We start from the raw sequence: 17,305 nt of genomic DNA on the forward strand, positions 1-17,305 counted from the left end.
TCCACCCATTCACACAATGGTGATGGCAAGCTACATTGTAGCCACAGCCACTGGGGCGCACTGACAGAGGCTGCTGGACACTGGCTGCCACCCTCTGACCACCACCAGTAGGCAACAGGTGAAGTGTCTTGCCCAAGGACACAAGACTGACCGAGACTGACCGAGACTGTCCAAGACGGGGCTCAAACCGGCAAAATTCCGATTACAAGGCGAACTCCCAACTCTTGAGCCACGATCGCCCCACACAACAGCCTTATTTCTTCTTTACCCCCTGGAGTGAACAGACACACCAACATATCACATGACCGGTTTAAGATGACCTAGCAGCTAGACACAGCCCGAGTTTCAACTTTTGTTGAAAGTGCAGACTTTAAACTACATACCGGTTTTCATTATAACAGTGGAGTTATTTGGATTTCTTGGCAGTTTGATGTATATAAGTCCTACACCAAAAAAATAGATAAGAATTCAAAAGCAAAAATATTCTGAATCACATTTAGTGTTATATTTTAGATAGTTTCAGTGGATATTTGGGATTCAGGTATTTGTTTTAGTTTGATATTGCAAGGCACTATTTGCTAGCAATGGTTGGTGCAGCTCTCCCAAAAGTAGGATTAGATTTAGGTTTAGCATATATAGCAACTTCAACCTCAGAGTGTTGAATGGTACATTTACTCATTTCAAACATATGTTTTCTGAGTAATTTATGAGTTTTGGCATCATTGCATTCTTGTTATATTTACATTAAAATATCATTCCAGCTTCTTTGGGATTGGGGTTGAATTTAAGAATGGGTATTCTACTGATATACTCTTTGTGTCTCCTTACACACATTTTAATTTTAATTTACAGAACTAGTAATCCAAATCTAAAATTTGTTGTCTAACTCAGTGTTGGTCCAGCCTAAACAAATTAGTGCAGCAACAATTTCTGATTAATGCTAAAATCGCCCAAATACTGCAGTGGGACACAGGAACACTCAAGAGAAACTGTGCCTTCTTTGAATAAACAGGAAAAATTATGTCCTGTTATAATTATACCAAGCACATTCGACATTAGTTTCTCACTCATTATTGGCTCTTCTTTTATTTGGCCCCATGGGCTAAACCAAAAGCCCTCCTAGGCCAAAGAGTGCCATGGGAGGACGTACAAAAGGGTCCCTTTAGCCTCAGACTGGCTCTGTGTTCGCCACTGTGATAACAACATCCTTCAAACCACTTTCCCAACAGACTGCTTGGCTGATCAACAGACTCCTTTTATTGTCACCTCACAAAAGCGTTGATTTAATCTTTGAGGCATCAGATCATTGGAATGAGCAGTGACTCCAGTCATACAGAATTCCTGATTTGGAGTGTGATACCCACAGGGTGCAATGGTATAAAAGAAATTCAGAGCCCTGTTTAGAGAAATGACCTTCTTCTAAACCCTCAACATAGAGTGTGGTCTTTGTTTCTCTCTTGGGATGAGTCGCTGAAGACAATGAGACAAGCTTCAGTGTGGCATTTAGGTCGATGGGCCAACAATGTGTATAGTGTCGAACTTAGATGATCTGATTATGAGGCTGACAGAGTGGATGTCAAGTGTGTTGTACATTTCTTTCAGTGTCGGACAGCGAATTTGTGCTCACGTAGTTTCATTCAGATCGTTGTGACCCTGAGCGACACACTTCATCACTCATCCTTACTCGGCACAGAAGCTGAAACTTGGTTGGTATTTAGATCAGGTCACCTCACAAAGCCATTTATTAGATAGCTGACAAATAACTATATGAATGGTCTTATCACATCACAAGAATACAAAATCAGCAAAGTGCTGTAAACACTCTTCTGAGAGTTTGGTCCATATTGACATGATAGCATCACAAGCTTTGGTGAGTCTGTGTGAATTGTAGCCTCAGTTTCCTGTTCTTCACTGACAACAGTTACATCCGGTGCAGTCTTCTGCTGCTGTAACACATCTGCTTCAAATTTTAAACGTTGTGGGTCCAGAGATGCTCTTCTGTATACCTTGGTTTTTTTCAAGTGGCTGTTTGAATTACTGTTGATTTCTATCAGCTCCAAGCAGTCTGACCATTCTCCATTCTCTGACCTTTGATATCAACAAGACATTTTACCCAGATAACTGATGTTCGCTGGATATTTTCTCAGACCATTTTCTGTAAACTCCAGATATTTATAATTGTGTAGGAAAATCCCAATAGACCCCAGTTTCTGAAATACTCTGACCAACAACCACAAAGTCACTTTCTTCCCCATTCTGATGCTCAGTTTGCGTGCCTAATGCATTGAGTTTACACTATTTGATTGCTGAATAGATATTTGATGAATGGAAAAGCTAAGAGGTACTGGGTTTAGACTTATATTGTCTAAACATAATGAGAGTGTGGTGCTCAGGTGTCTGACTTTACATGGAACGTGAATTCCACACTTACAGCTTGTTGAGAAAGTAACACTTAAATAAAGAACTAGTCCGAGTACACAATCAGGGCGTTATGCCAAGAAGCTTGTTTGGTTTAGATTGTTTGCTTTAAAATACATCATGAAACTTTTTTTTAACTGTATATACATGTGCCATTTGACCCATTAGACTTCATGTTGACAATATGAGCTACTTAATATGTCCTACCTTGGCAAACCGTATCGCCGAAAGGGGTGCACGACTCTAACTCCTCCACCTCATCACAGGTACTGCAAGGAATACAAGGCTCCCAAAAGCTTTCCTGGTCCGAGTAGGTGTCCCCAGTGCAATTCTCACACTTTGTGTCACGGTCATCTTCACAGCTGTACAGCATTCCCTGACCTTCAGGACACTTAGTGCAGGGTAGACAATTCTGCGAGGTTTCATCCAGGTAGAAACCATAGTTGCACGTGCAAATGGCGTCGGCGGAGTCAGTGCAGGGAGTATGCATGCGCAATAGACCTGAGCACTGCGTGCAGGGCTGACATTCCTCTGTGTGGCTTATGCTTTCTGAGAAGGTTTCACCTGAAGAAAGAGAGAAGAAAACTGACATGAAAGCTGTTCATTTAACAGAAAGATAAATACAGATAACATTCTGACAAAGCCTTTGCTATAAGAAACTACACACTCTTTTTGAACATTTCCACAGCCCATTCAGTTGGCCTCTGCAAATAGCTGAATGGCAGTCAGGCTCATTAACCAGTACCTAAAGCCATTAGGGACCTACAGTATGACTTTAGGTCATTACCTAAAGTTTATTGAGGCAACTGCTGTTGTGATTAATTTTATTGTATTTACCCATTGTTAGTGATACCACTTAGCCAAATAAGTCAAGAGTGTGTACATCTTATTTTCCAGCATCTGCAACCGCTCCAGTGATGTTATTGCACCCTTATTAAGCTGTCAACATTAGCTACACACTTTAGTTTAAATGAATTAATATTCGGCATTATTCAAATAACTGTACTGTGATTTGTTTTTAATGAGCAGGTTTCAAGTCTTTATTTTTATATTTAATATTTAAAATATAATATTTCATTTAGCTTTCTAAATATATTTAATTTTTTTTATTAATTTTAATGAGTGAGATTGTCATCTTGGGGAGAGTGATTACAAAGCACACAAAACACAGTGGATGCAGAAAAAAAAACAAGTTGAATAAAACAACCCAGACGTAGAAAAATGTTTTCTCCTTCACAACAAGCACATCTTAGTGAAATCCTTCGCACATTTTGGTTTTTGTCACTTCCACTGCTGTTCTGTCACGTTAACGTCTCCCCCGAATCACTTTTGTTGTCTTGTGTCAGCTTCTGTTTATTTGTTGTTGTTTTTGTTGTGTGTTTTAGCGTTTTGTTTTTTTTCCTTTTTCTTAGATTTCAGTACGTTTGACCTCTTGGGGCCACCGTAGGATTCAGTCTTCCAAAAATCAAGTTGGGACAAGGGAATTAAGCTATAAGGTTATTTTTCCTGGTGGGTATATAAATGCAAAGAGGTCACTAGGAACAAGAAAGGACTTTAACAGTATTTCATAAAAGGATGTTTCTAGAAAATTATCATCGTTACTTGAAATGTTTTGTAAATGATATGTAGTGCAGTATATGTGCAAAACTTCCAGGACAGATATAGATGCAAAGGACACAATCAATATTGCATGTTTTATGGAATTGTATTTCGGCTAGATAGAGAACTGGGAAACCCACTAAATTATGCAACAGACCCATTTGTAAGAGCAGCTCGTGTGTGTATGTGTGTATTAGAGACTGGTGAATTTATCTTGGCAGAATCTAACTTCATAAATTCTGCCAAAAATGTGTTGTTGTTGTTTTTTTATTTCCAGTTTCTGACTCTTGCAGAGTTGCAGTTTGTCCTTGGCTAATGCAAAAATATCAAACAAGTTCAACAAAATAAATACTTTTTGTGGAAACTGTGGAAAAGCATTGTACCATTTTTTTTATAAACTGCATAAAGCAAATATAAAGATCAGGTTGCTAATCTGTAGACTAACAGCAGCAATGAGTATCTATGATAATGGTAAATAAGATGGAAGTGAACTGCTTCGATAAAGACATATTTTAAGATAAAGCAAAAGAAAACAAGTGCTTTAACTCTGAGGATTATGTCCTCAACTACCTGCTTTGTGAGCAAGGTGGTGAAATGTGTGCAGTTTACTGTAGATTTTTTTCTTGTTTTCCCATCTTTAAAGCAAACTGAAATAAACTAGTCTCTTGTAGGAGACAGAAGGCTTTTGGTATGCAGTCTGCCATGACCCTCTGCTGTTCAGTGTCTGATAGCGTATCAAGTTTTTTTGGTCTGCGTCACTGGCCCACCAACCTCAGCGAATGCTCTGATGATGCAGAGATTACAGCAGAGATAGGGAGAGACAGACAGACACGGACGGATGGAGAGAAGAAAAGAAGGTCGTGTCATTTGAGAACCCGATGAATCTGTGTGTGCAGTTGTGCCTTAAATTGATGGTGTCAAATGTGGGTCCTTCACATTTTTTGTTTAATTCTGTCTTCAGAGGTGGACTATTGTCCTCCCTCTTTATGTGTGCCTGTTGCAGTCGTGTACTGAAACCCTACCGCCACCATCACACTCCCCCCTTGCCCCTATTATGTCCCACTACACCCTCCCCACTCTTGGACTACCCTCACTCCCCCTTCCCCATGAGTGCTCTCAGAGCCATTATCATAATGCCATGCATCAATAATGCAAGTCAATACATTAATAACACTAGGCTGTAGCATGGAGAGAAGAGCTGGGGGAGTGGGGGTTGGTTATGGTGCTGGAGGGAGGGGGAGTACTGACGGCCTCTTCGTGGTTCGGCGTATCATAACTTTTACTACTTGTTTAAAACTGAATCCTTCGCTTTGTTTTCAACACCCATAAAAGGAGTCCTGACTTTATTCTCTACGGCTCCGAATGTGTGTTAGTCTGTGTGAGTGTGTGGGAATTTTCCTGGACATGTTTGTACGTGAGTGTGTGTGAACCATTTACTGAGAAGTTTGCCTTGTTTCTATTCCACTTCCACGTACAGCTGTACTTGTTCTGTTTCATCTCCACTTATCTGCTCATTCAGCCAAACTCCTCAAGGGCTTTGGCTAGCTATCTTTTTTAGCACTTCTGCCAGGATCCTGTTAACTATCTGCACTAAATGAAGCCTAGGAAGTCTGTGTCCTATAAACAGATTGGTGTGCAATCTGATTCTATTAAAAGTAGGCGATATGCCTGAACCAGCACATGGAAGGACACATGGTGGGTGGAAGGAAATGCGATGCTTTTGTTTTGAGACTCTCAGAGAAAGCAAAACTGTAACATATTATGGTTCCTCATGTAAGAGTTGAGCGGCACACAGGACATCATACCAATTCAATTAAATTCAATTTAAATTTAAATTCAATTTTACTTATTTGGAACCAAATCACAACAACTGTTGCCTTAAAGTCTTTATTATTATTATTATTGTAGAGATCCTAAAATAATACAGAGAAAATCCCAACAAGCGGTGACAGTGGGAAGGAAAAACTCCCTTTTAACAGGAAGAAATCCCCGGCAGAATCAGGATCAGGCAGTGGGAGCCATCTGCCATGATCAGGTGGTGGGGAGGAGAAGGAGACAGATCAAAAGAGGCTCTAGGAAGAGAGCCATAGATTAATAATAACTAATGACTGGATTCAGAGTGGTGTATACCACCAGTCATGAGTAAAAAATGTGTATTTCTAACTGGATGAAAAGTGGTTCCTGTAGGTTGCTGAGGAAAGCAGTCACACAAAGGGTGTTTCACCAAACACCTCCTTGTGATTGCTTTGGACTTCCACTCCTTGCAGGATTGTGGCGTTGCATTTACAAACACCTGAATGCTCCAAAGCAGAAACTGCCAGAATGTCTGCTTTTTTAGAGGTGATCACAATTGCTGATCATGAGTTAATCAAGGGTCTTTGATTATCAGCATCTGACTGCTACTTCCCCTCTTAATCCGTATGGAAGCAGTTAGCGTGTTATTACTTTTCCCCATGGTGCGTTTGCATTTCGGCTAAGTTTTTATCAAACAAAAGTAAACATGTGGTGTAATATGTCACCTTTTGTCATTCACCTAACATTATACTTACCTTATTTTAAGACACATGTTTTTATTATGTCCCAATATGTAAACCCTTAGAGTTCAACGAGGGCATGCTTTCTTTTGATTATAACTGTAATTCTTTTGTAGTAAGCCTGAATAAAAAACCATTAATTATTAACACTAAACTGGAAACAGCTTCCAGCGTGTGGTTCACATGTTCTGATAAGTAAAATGCCACATATCTCCTTCTTAGTGTCAAGGTTGTTCCTACACCATGACTCAAAAGCACATGAACAAAACCAAAACTGAAACATGGGACCATCCAACGAGCATGTGAATGCACAAAAACTTCCCCCAGTCTAATAATACAGCACGGCCTGCGCTGTGATCTGACTTGGATGCCATCATGGGGAAACATCACAGCGATGATAAATGACATATTTTTACAATAAGAAACTTGTCTAAAATGTGTCCGGCCCTTGGGAAAGGTCACTAACGCTCATTCATGTTAATCTCACGAAGTAATTAATCAAACAAACTAACAACAGACAGTCTTTTTATTTTGTTTTGTAGCCTTTGCAACTAAATTTGTGGTTCTGAAGCAGGTGAAAGAAAAAGAAAGAAGCCACCAGCCAAGCTTTTATGCATATCACAAGACAATGTTCAGGCTGGCTTGTTAAAGCATCGATTTGATAAGCGCGCTGTAAATGGGCTGAATAAAGAAACTTCAGCTTCATATCTATGCGTGTGTTTTACAACATCATTATAACGTTATCTCATGAACAGATATCTGCTTGGCATTTCTCTGTTTATGAGCTCGAGCAGATCTTGTCACCATCTGTTTGTTCACGCCTGAGCTGAACCAGCGCTATAAGACTGATAATTATTATCCTTTGGGACATTTCAAATAACTATAATTTTAAGCAGACAACAGAAGCTTTTTTTAAAAGAAAAAATAGAAATAGAACAGAAGACAGTTTATGACAAGAAGTCTAGAACTAAACGCTTTTATGCACAAAAGCAACATATCATTAAGTTGTCGACTAACTCTAAACACTGAAAAACACATACATCTTTCAAAGAAGACCCGCAATCCTAAATAAATAAATAATCTACATCCACGTTCTCACGACTTCTCTCATGACCTGAAGTCTGAATCATTTTGTGAGTGTGGGTTTCCTTGGCTCATGGGTTACCATCCTCCGCTGGCTCAGGGAGGTTTGCAGCTACTTCCTGGCCTGGTTGCAGGATGGTTAGGGAATTCATGCAAGAAAAACTGGCTGTAGACCAAATGTGTCCTCTGTAGCTCCGAGATGACCTCAGATTCTAAATTTCCCAAAACATTTCATGCTGTTAAATTTTCCCTGTGCCAAAATGTGGAGCTGTACCACACTGAGAAGACTTTAAATACCTTTTTGAGCTCTGCAGTCACCATTCATGCTTACCAAATCTACTGTGACATAACAGCTTGTCTAATGCACTACACATCTTCCAACAGAGTTTTTTTTTCTCTGACAGAATTTGGAGCTGTTCCCGCTCTTGAATCCTCTCAACATCACTGTCCTCAGAAAGCCTTTCAGCCCAACAAAGCCTCTCTCCCTACATGGTAAAGGCCGTGAGGAGGGCAGAATACTGGAGAACAATTATGTCTGGCATCCAATTTACTTCCAAACATCCAAAAAAGTTTAATGCTTTAAATTAAATGTAAAAACATTAAGAAGTCTGTTACTGTCTGGCATACAACACCGTGGTTTCATAAGAGTGATAATCTAATTTCATCCACACTAATGTTGAGAGCTGTTTTGCTGGGTAATCTAGCTGGGAGCTGTTTTTAGGTGCACTTACATGATTCAAGGGATGCTATTGTCAAATCAAAGGCTAGCTGGACAGCCCTGAAATTCAAGAACTCAGAGCATGAATCGTAATGACTTTGAAGTCCTGTGACTTCAATAAAAAACATCATGCTTCGGAAACACTGTGTCTTAATAGCTCTGATGATGGCCTGATTATGTGGCGGGTCCATTTTTTCTCATAAAAAAATGGACAAATAAACAAATCAAGAGTGTGATGTGGAAATGTTAGCCTGATTTAAACCTGGATTTTTTTGTATTGACCAGCAGGGGGGCTTACTAGGCTGTAAAAACAAGACAAATCATAGCAGTAATCAACCCAACTCCTTACTTCTTACGACATCTGTAAACACTTTGCTAATGAGTTTATGGTCTCAATCCTTAGTTTAAAGTCAATGGGAATGTAGCATGATGTTCATTTAGTAACTTATGGTCCCATTTAGTTTAAAATAGACAAAAAAAATCAACCTTCATATGTGCCTACTGGTTTCAAAAAGCTGAGATGTCAACGACACAAATACTCAAGCCAAGGCTTCTTTAACAAAGTCCACAAACCAGTGGGCAGAGTCATAGCTCCGTACATCTTTTGTATACAGTCTATGGGTAAACATAGCAGTAGAGACTGTCATGTATATGTCCTGTAGAATCATATTTATTATGTTTAAGGATGAACTGATTTAAACATAAATGTAATGTAAAAAACAACAATGCTGGAGAGCTTTTGCTATCATAAAACACAAAAAAATATAATTAAATTTACATTTTAAAACAGGAAAAAATAAATAAGCTTTAAAAACGGGCTAAAACTAAAATATGACACATGCTATACTACTATGAAACAACAAAGATTAACTCACTATAGCTGCTGATATCCTAATAACAAAATCTAGCTTTGCAAAAACTACAGAAGGCTGTTGTTGAGCCCAAAATTATTCACTGTCTTACAGTTTGGCGGAAGGATTTTGGATTTTAAATCAAACTTTGAAGGAAATTTGCATTTGATTTACAATCCTCCATAAACTGCTGTTGGAAGCATGTGTTTTCTCCAGGGACACACTCACAGCGGAAAGCTCGAACAAGTAGGAAGAAGACAGAGGGTGAATTTCAGGGCATCAGTTTATCATCTTCTTCTATCAGATGAAACACTGATGATCAGAACCAGAGACTACACGGCGTGCTCGTGGAGCTCTGCTCTGAGGCATGTAACCAGCACAGCTAGCTCATTCATTAATGTTTGAGTGCATGCGTCCGGGTTTTTTTTCTGTGTATTTGCATCAGAAACCCCTGAATCTACGAGTGTCCGTGTTCTCGTGACATTTAGACAGCTGTTTGTGTGATACTCACTATCGAGGCACGGCTCACAGACGGTCTGTTGGGCCCCACAGGGTTGGACGACACCCTCGCCGGGCTGACACTGCTTGCAGCATTCGCCACTGTGTGTATACTGGTTTGATGGACATGCTCCCTTATTGGCCAGGGTCCCAACCTGCAGAATGACAGCAACTCCATTAACAGCAGCAAATTGAAGATTGTCAGTAAAACACACACAAAAATAATTTTACAGATAAAGTTTAATGTTTTGTCTCAAGCGAAGCAATGTTTCATATTGTGCAACAAGCACACTTCATATAAACTCAGTCCCACACCGCTGGCTGAAAAGGCCATCATGCTGGAAAGAAGCCCCAGTATTTCACAAGAAAGAGCATTAGAAAGAAAGGAAAAATAAACAACGCTCTAGAAAACGGAAATCTTTCTTACTGTCTGGCATCTGCTTAGGTTTATTTTGGAAGGACTAAACTAGTTTAGTCACGGGGCCAGTGAGGACCCCGAAGGAAAGTGGGAAGAAAAATCAGAACAGTTGTGAGATGATTAATGGCAAAGCCTCACAAAACCGTCCACTTTCCACAGTCCCTTTTTCTGTTTTCTCTGCTTTTGTGCAATACTACGTTTTCTTTTCCTTGTCTGGCTTCAAATAAAAATAAATTGTAGAAACAAATAATTCTCTGGTTAAACTGCTTACATTTTTTGACACACGGGATCTGTAACTCGAGGTCACAATGAGGTCCTGCTTTGTTTTTTTTTTTAAACGGTCACATGGAAGTTTAAGAAGCGAAGGCATTTATAAAGTGCGAGCACACAAAATAACTCATCCTCACAAAGATAAAGCTGGTCTTATCTACATTCTGCAAACAATAACCTGTTGAGTGAGTTATCAAAGCTGCTGACAGGTGAAGACATCTGTGTGTGTCTCTGCTCAGGCATAAATAAATGCATGACACTCAGGCTTGAGCCGGGACGTGTCTCTACATCTTACTACAACTCTTAAGACCTATGAGCGTGCATGGCCTTTGACATTATATCTAATAGCTAAATCTTTGCTTTCTTCTGCACACCTTAATCTCTAAAGCAAACAAGACAAAGTTACATACTAACAAAGCTTTATGTTTTCCTTTTCCGCATATACATGATGATTTTTAAGCTGATATATATGAAATCAGGACCATCTGCTGTAAGCCAGTGTATGTCTAATGAGTTATCCCATTATTCATAGATGAAGGGTGTAAAGAAAATTGTGTCTCAGCCTTGTTAGACCACATTAAAACAATTTTTAAGGCACTTTTTTGTTTTTATTACTAAATGTAAGTCAGATACAGCAAATATACTTAGAGAGGACGGATGTGGGTATGTTGATGGGGGCATTTTGCGAAGGAGGTACAATCGCCTGACAGGCGTCAGGGTTCAGGTGTGTGTGGAATGTTACTGACGAGAGAAAGGAGCTCCAAGAAACATCAAATGTCCCCTCGAGCACCTCCACTGAGTCAGCTGGCAGATAATGTCCATGAGTGTGTGGATGGGTGTGAGCATGTACGCTTTCCTTTGGACCTACACAAACACATACTCGCTGTTGCTCTCAACGGTGTCACGGTTCATCGAACTTCAAGTCTTTGGTATTTAATTTTTCATCCTCTAAATGTTCAAGAATGTTTTCAGCCTCATGCAGGAACTTTTTATTTGAAATGTTCCATTAAAAAAATGCCTGGTTAGTTTGATTCATCTATTATTTTCATGAAAGTGCACAAACTCTGGGAAACAAAGACAGTTTATGTTCATCGAGTGAAGCTCCTAATTCTCCTCTGACTGTTGTAACACCAAATTCTCTCTGTGTGACCTGCAACACTTTCTCCATGCGGTGATTTAAGCCTCCAAAATGTTTCACTTTGTAGCTTCCTCACAACTTCAAAGCCCTTGCTCTCTTCCTCACCGCAGCTCACGCTCTACCTCACGCTCTACCTCACGCTCTACCTCACGCTCACCTTTCCCATCTGCACACGCTCATCACTCTACAGTAGCTGCTTCCCCTGAGCTGCCCGCTTCGTGTACTCCACACACACCCAACCAAACATTCACATTCGTGCAAACACATTTACAAACCTTACATGTGAACAAACCTGTTCCAAAAGTCAAACTGACACCTTTGAAATGACTCCAAGTTCCAGCATTTTGACAACTGCGTCTTTTTTTGTTGTTGTAGTTTTATTTTACCCTATTCTAGCTCCAGGTGAGGGTGTGCAGCACCAAGACGCCTCAAAGATGAATAACCGAGGTTAAAGTGCATCAGTAATGTCTGCTGGGCTGTGCAAACAGAAGAATTAGAGGGCAATGCGATGTTCAGCATACGGCTTGAGCAATAGAAAAAAGAAAAAGGATGCAGAGCACTGAGCAAGTTGCAGCTCGACTTGCACGTTTCCTGCTTTTTAGATGGAAATTTGTGGGCTGCATGCTTCAACTTTTGTCAGCCAATTTCCCTGAAGCAAAATCAAGAAGTAAGAAGAACACATGCGCGCACGCACACAAATGAATGCACAGAAGCATCTGGACACACCACTTTCAATGCTCCAACCAATCTTACTAATGCAACAGTCAATTTTAAGTTGGAGGCACTTAACCTCTGGACCTCTGCTGTCAGCGCTTGTTAAGCCATTAGAGTTCCACTAAACCAGCCTTCCAATAAACTGGGCTTAATTTTAATCCAGACGTGGACCCTAAACTGCTGTTGGCCCACTGGGTGCCAGTTACACGACAACCCCGTGCCTTCGCAAACAAAGCTGAATCATCACTTCATGGAGCAAGAGGCAAAGGGAGAGAAACAGACAAGAAGCGAGCCAAGTGAGCATGTAAGGGGGAAAGGAGGAGAGGAAAAGTGAGGGGGCTGGGAGTGGGTAGGAGGGTGGTTCAGACTCTATCAATATTACATGTGCTGAGCCAGCAGAGGATGTATACCCATCAGTGGGAGCAGCTGTCACGTATCAGTGATGCAGCCGGCTCCAAAAACCAAGACATTGACGAGCTCACAGCACAGGCTGACCGTGTCCATGTAACAGACAGTTTGGCATAGTTTTCATGAATCCTCATAAGGTGGTGGATTTTCCTTCCCTCTCCCACATGGTCATGTTTCCCCCCTGTCTCCCTCCCTCTATGTTTACTTCCATCTCCTGCATCTGCTTGTTTTTGCCTCTGTGTAGCTTCATCTTCCAGGCCTTCGCAGTGGTGAGAATCTGTGCATCGCCTAGAAATCGCCCTGCAGATCATGCTTAATGTTTAACTTCCTGTATGCCCATTATCACAAGTTTGCCTCACAAACTCAGTAAATCGAGGAATTCACCAAAGTTAAACCAAACCCGGGCTTTACTGGTGATCTCCTCCACAGAGCCCACTGTTACATTGTTATTGTCCTCCTGTCTGTGGAGCCACATGTAACTGAGAAGGGTGGAACTACAGATCCACAACTGAGGCTATAGAGTATCAACCTGAATGGCTCCTGCATACATCCATTCTTGCTTCACAATGTCAAGCCAGGGCTGCGGGTGGGACAGGTGCAGAGACACGAAGGTGGGCACCACAAATACCAGTATCATCTAACACAACTGGGACTTTAAATCACAGAGAGAAAAGTAAAGATTTTCAGGAAAGTTTTCTCTCAAAAGGTGAAGGGCGTGACAGGCTGGACGGGAAGAAAAAATATTAATAAAAAGAAAATAAAACACGTGAAAGAGACAAAACTTCCCCCACACACTCGCACCAGCTTTTAACCACCTTCTAATGGGACCATGTTGATGCGCAACTGGCATGCTTTTTGCGCACGATGTGACAGGGAAAAATGTAACCAGGTGAAGTTGACGGCAAATATTTAACACCCACGATGATTATGTCAGAGAGTACTCACCGCTCCAAGCAACACTGCTACGAACACGCAATACATTCTGTGTCTTGTTTGCATCTTTCCAGGGAGGTCAGCCGTCGGATGCAGGGCAGAGTGATGCAGTCTTTAGTCTGCACTGAACTCGGTTGTCATTATTGTGTGTCTTTGCAAATCTTTTGGATTTTGCTGTTAGAGTAGGAGGAAATAAATAAGAAACTGTCCGAGTAAGTGAGCTGTGTCAGGTGTGAAACCCGCAGCGGGAAGTCACTAAGTCCGTGAGCCCTAGTTGCAGATGCGATCCACTCGCTGAGATTGACCCATCGGACTCACGCCTGCGTGCGCTTCTTTCCTCCTACAGCGTTTCATCTGGCAGAAGCGCTCAGCGGCTTCAGGGAAGGGCCCGTCTCCCTCTCCACGCCCACAATGTGCGCGCGCGCGCACTCACACACACACACACACACACACACACACACACACACACACACACACACACACACACACGAAATAGCTCTTTCTTTCTCTTTTTTAAATGGTTAAATTACGTGGTAGTTGCTGTTGAGTCGAACAAACCAAGTGTTTAAAAAAAACAGACTGCCTCCCGTCTAAATGAGCCTCCTTTGAAAAACTTCTGAAAGGAAGACATCCGTCAGACTGAAAACAGAAGTCCCTTCAGTCACACGGATGTACACCTACGGATGTCTGCAGCAACATCCACGCTGATGATGCACAACCAAAAACAACCAACCAACAAACATACAAATAAAAAGTTAACTTTAATGAGAGTCGTCTGTCCCAGAGGTGTCGAACGGGCGGGGGGGGCAAATGAGCCCAGCAAAAAGTCCAATCCGGCCCAGTGCACAGCCTTGGATCAAGAGAAGGTGGGCATAAGTTTTTGGACTTTTTAACTCGTGTTTTACAGCTGCCGATATATATATATATATATATAAACACCCAGCACGCCCCTGCGGGCGGTTTATCCTTCAAGCTCGGGTCCTCTACCAGAGGCCTGGGAGCTTGAGGGTCCTGCGCAGTATCTTAGCTGTTCCCAGCTAAGATACTGCGCAGGATACATATATATAAGATACACATATATATATATATATATATATATATATATATATATATATATATATATATATATATATATATATATATATATATATATATATATATTACAACAGAGTAATACATCAGCAACTAACAGAAACCTTTTTTCACTACTGTAGAAATTTCTGTTGTTTTTTTGTTTTGTTTTGTTTATTTATTTTTTATTTTTGTTTACAGTCCGTGCACGGTGTATTTTTTAAATGAGGCATTGTCTGTAAACTAACAAGAACTTTCTGTTTTCTAATTACAGGACAGTCTAGGCAATGAGCTACCAGAACCGTTTCTGCAATGTAACACATTTGTTTCTTACAATTTATGCCAAAAGAGTCACAATGGCACATTACGGGTCCAGCCCAATTATGATCAACGTGGGCTGAATGTGGCGCACGATGCACAGTGAGTCTGACTCTATCACATCACATGAAAATCACTTCTTCTTTTTTTTATGTGACCTATTTAAAACTCATATTAAATTATTTATCATCTGGAGAAAAGTGGAATGAGAGGATTGCTCTTCTCAGAAACACTGCTGCCTTTATGCGTAAGAGGTGATGTACTGCTGGAGACACCTGAGGCAAAAAAAAAAAAAAAAATGATGGATTCAAATCGTGACAATACTTGTTTAAAGCGCTGTAGCAGCAGAACAGGCTTCAGTAATGGCAGAGATGTTTATGAGTTCTGTAAGTAGATGTTTGTGCAATATCCTCACTTACTTCAAATCCCCGAAGCAAAATAAATTGTATTGTAGCTTTCTTTTTTAATCGGGTTCACTTGACTCAACATTTGACAAGTTAAAAGGCATTGAAGTATACTTGTGACTCATCCAGTATGGTTCCCAGAATTGTAATAACGCTCATTAGGGAGCATAATTGAGATTATTCATTTAAGAGTAAGTAGTTTAGCTCTCACACTCCTTTTGGCGAAACTCTTTTTTAAAATTTTGTAATGCAAACAGCTCATTAATAAATAATAAAAGTTGAAGTACTGGTCTCACTAATCTCCCAGTGTAGGTATTGATCACGGCAAAGGCCATATTCATCAACATGAACTCTTTGACTTCACAGTTGGAAAATATTATGTAATGATGTTGCAATGTGTGCAGATCTGTTCTTGTACTGACTTTAATATCCATGTTAAAAGTTATTATGAAAATATAAAAGTCTAATCCGCCAATCACATGGCAGCAGCCCAAAGCATCTAAGCACGAAGACATGGTCAGACACGACCTGCTAAAGTTAAAGCTGAGCACCAGAATGAGGAAGAAAGGGGATTTAAGTGACTTTGGTTGTTGGTGCCAGTCAGAGCGGCCTGAATATTTCTGTTGATTTACTGAGATTTTCCCACAAAACGATCTCTAAGTTTTACAGAGGGTGGTCTGAAAAAGAAAAAATATCTAGCAAGCAACGGTTCTCCAGGTGAAAATGCCTTTTTGATGCCAGAAGTCAGAGAATAACGGCCAGACTGCATTGAGGTCATAAAACGGCAAAAACAACTCAAACAACTACTCGTTACAACCAAGGTATGCAGACAAGCATCTCTGAATGCACAATACATTGAAGTAGATGGACTACAACAGCAGAAGACCACACTGGGTGTCTCTCCTATCAGCTGCGTCAGCATTCAGTCGGTAGGCATGGATCCATCCTGTCCCGAACAGTTCAGGCTGCTCGTGGTGATTTAAGTGTCTGGGGATTTTTTCTTGGCACTCTTTGGACCCCTTTAGCACCAGCTGAGTGTTGTTTGATCAGCACAGCCGACCTAAATATTGTTGCTGATCATGTCCATCACTTAATGACCACAGTGTATGGATCATCTAATGGCTCCTTCCAGCAGGTCACCAGATCTCAGTCCAATAGAGCACCTCTGGGATGTACCGGAATGAGAGTCACAGCTGACAAATCTGCAGCAACTGATGCTGACATGTTAGTATGGACAAAAATCTCGGAGGAATATTTCCAGCACCTTGTTGAATCTATGCCATGATGAACATAAAAGGCAAACCAGAAAGTACGCCTGAGAAACTTAAACTCCTAGTTTTGAATATGTTTAAGAAATGGGAGTGATGGTTTCATCTTACATATCAATTGAAAGTGACTGTGATTTATATAGAACAGGAGGGCAGTGGGGACATGAGGGGCTGGGGGGGTGGGGGAGGAAGCTGGTTTGCTCTGAGAGATAAATAATGCATGAATCAAAGACAGGGAGAAAAGAGGGTGAGAGAAACAGTGAAACACACAAAGAGAAAGAAAGAAAATCCATGATGAAGGCCAAAGTAGCTAGATCAAATTTACAGCATGCTCTCTGTAGTTTGTGAATACAATCAGAACTTGTTCCACCCAAAAAAATCAAACACAGAAATAGTTTCTTTGTGCTAACATGAAGACCACTTATATCAGCTGCACTCAGAGGAAGAATGCCTCAACCACCCACTTTAATAGGAGATTAAACCTTCTGTTGGCTATTTAAAGGGGGCTTAACCCACCGGTACCACATTTAATAAGGGGATTTATGAGTGATATAAATTATTAAACAGAAAAGGAACAAAAATATTGAAAGACATGTTAAAAAAAGATGTTGTAAAATGCTTGATGATTTCAAAGACAGTCAACGTGGAAAAAAGATGAAAAA

The 17,305-nt window shown here is 40.6% G+C and overlaps 1 protein-coding gene across 1 annotated transcript in view; it reads right to left on the reverse strand.

Moving 5' to 3' along the window:
• ngfrb (nerve growth factor receptor b) overlaps positions 1–13,938 on the reverse strand; it is a 36,782-nt gene extending 22,844 nt beyond the window's left edge. Inside the window, exons 1-3 of the mRNA XM_085416388.1 lie at positions 13,595–13,938; positions 9,715–9,856; positions 2,626–2,982 (exon numbers count right to left, since the gene is read on the reverse strand). Of these exons, the coding sequence (XP_085272514.1) occupies positions 2,626–2,982; positions 9,715–9,856; positions 13,595–13,648 (553 nt within the window). The 5' untranslated portion in view covers positions 13,649–13,938. The remainder of the gene's footprint in view (positions 1–2,625; positions 2,983–9,714; positions 9,857–13,594) is intronic.
• Between the last annotated feature and the right edge of the window lie 3,367 nt (positions 13,939–17,305).

The sequence above is a fragment of the Rhamphochromis longiceps genome, linkage group LG8 (assembly GCF_057381845.1).
Source record: "Rhamphochromis longiceps isolate RC_006_pf linkage group LG8, R_longiceps_female_GT1.1, whole genome shotgun sequence".
Lineage (NCBI taxonomy): Eukaryota > Metazoa > Chordata > Actinopteri > Cichliformes > Cichlidae > Rhamphochromis > Rhamphochromis longiceps.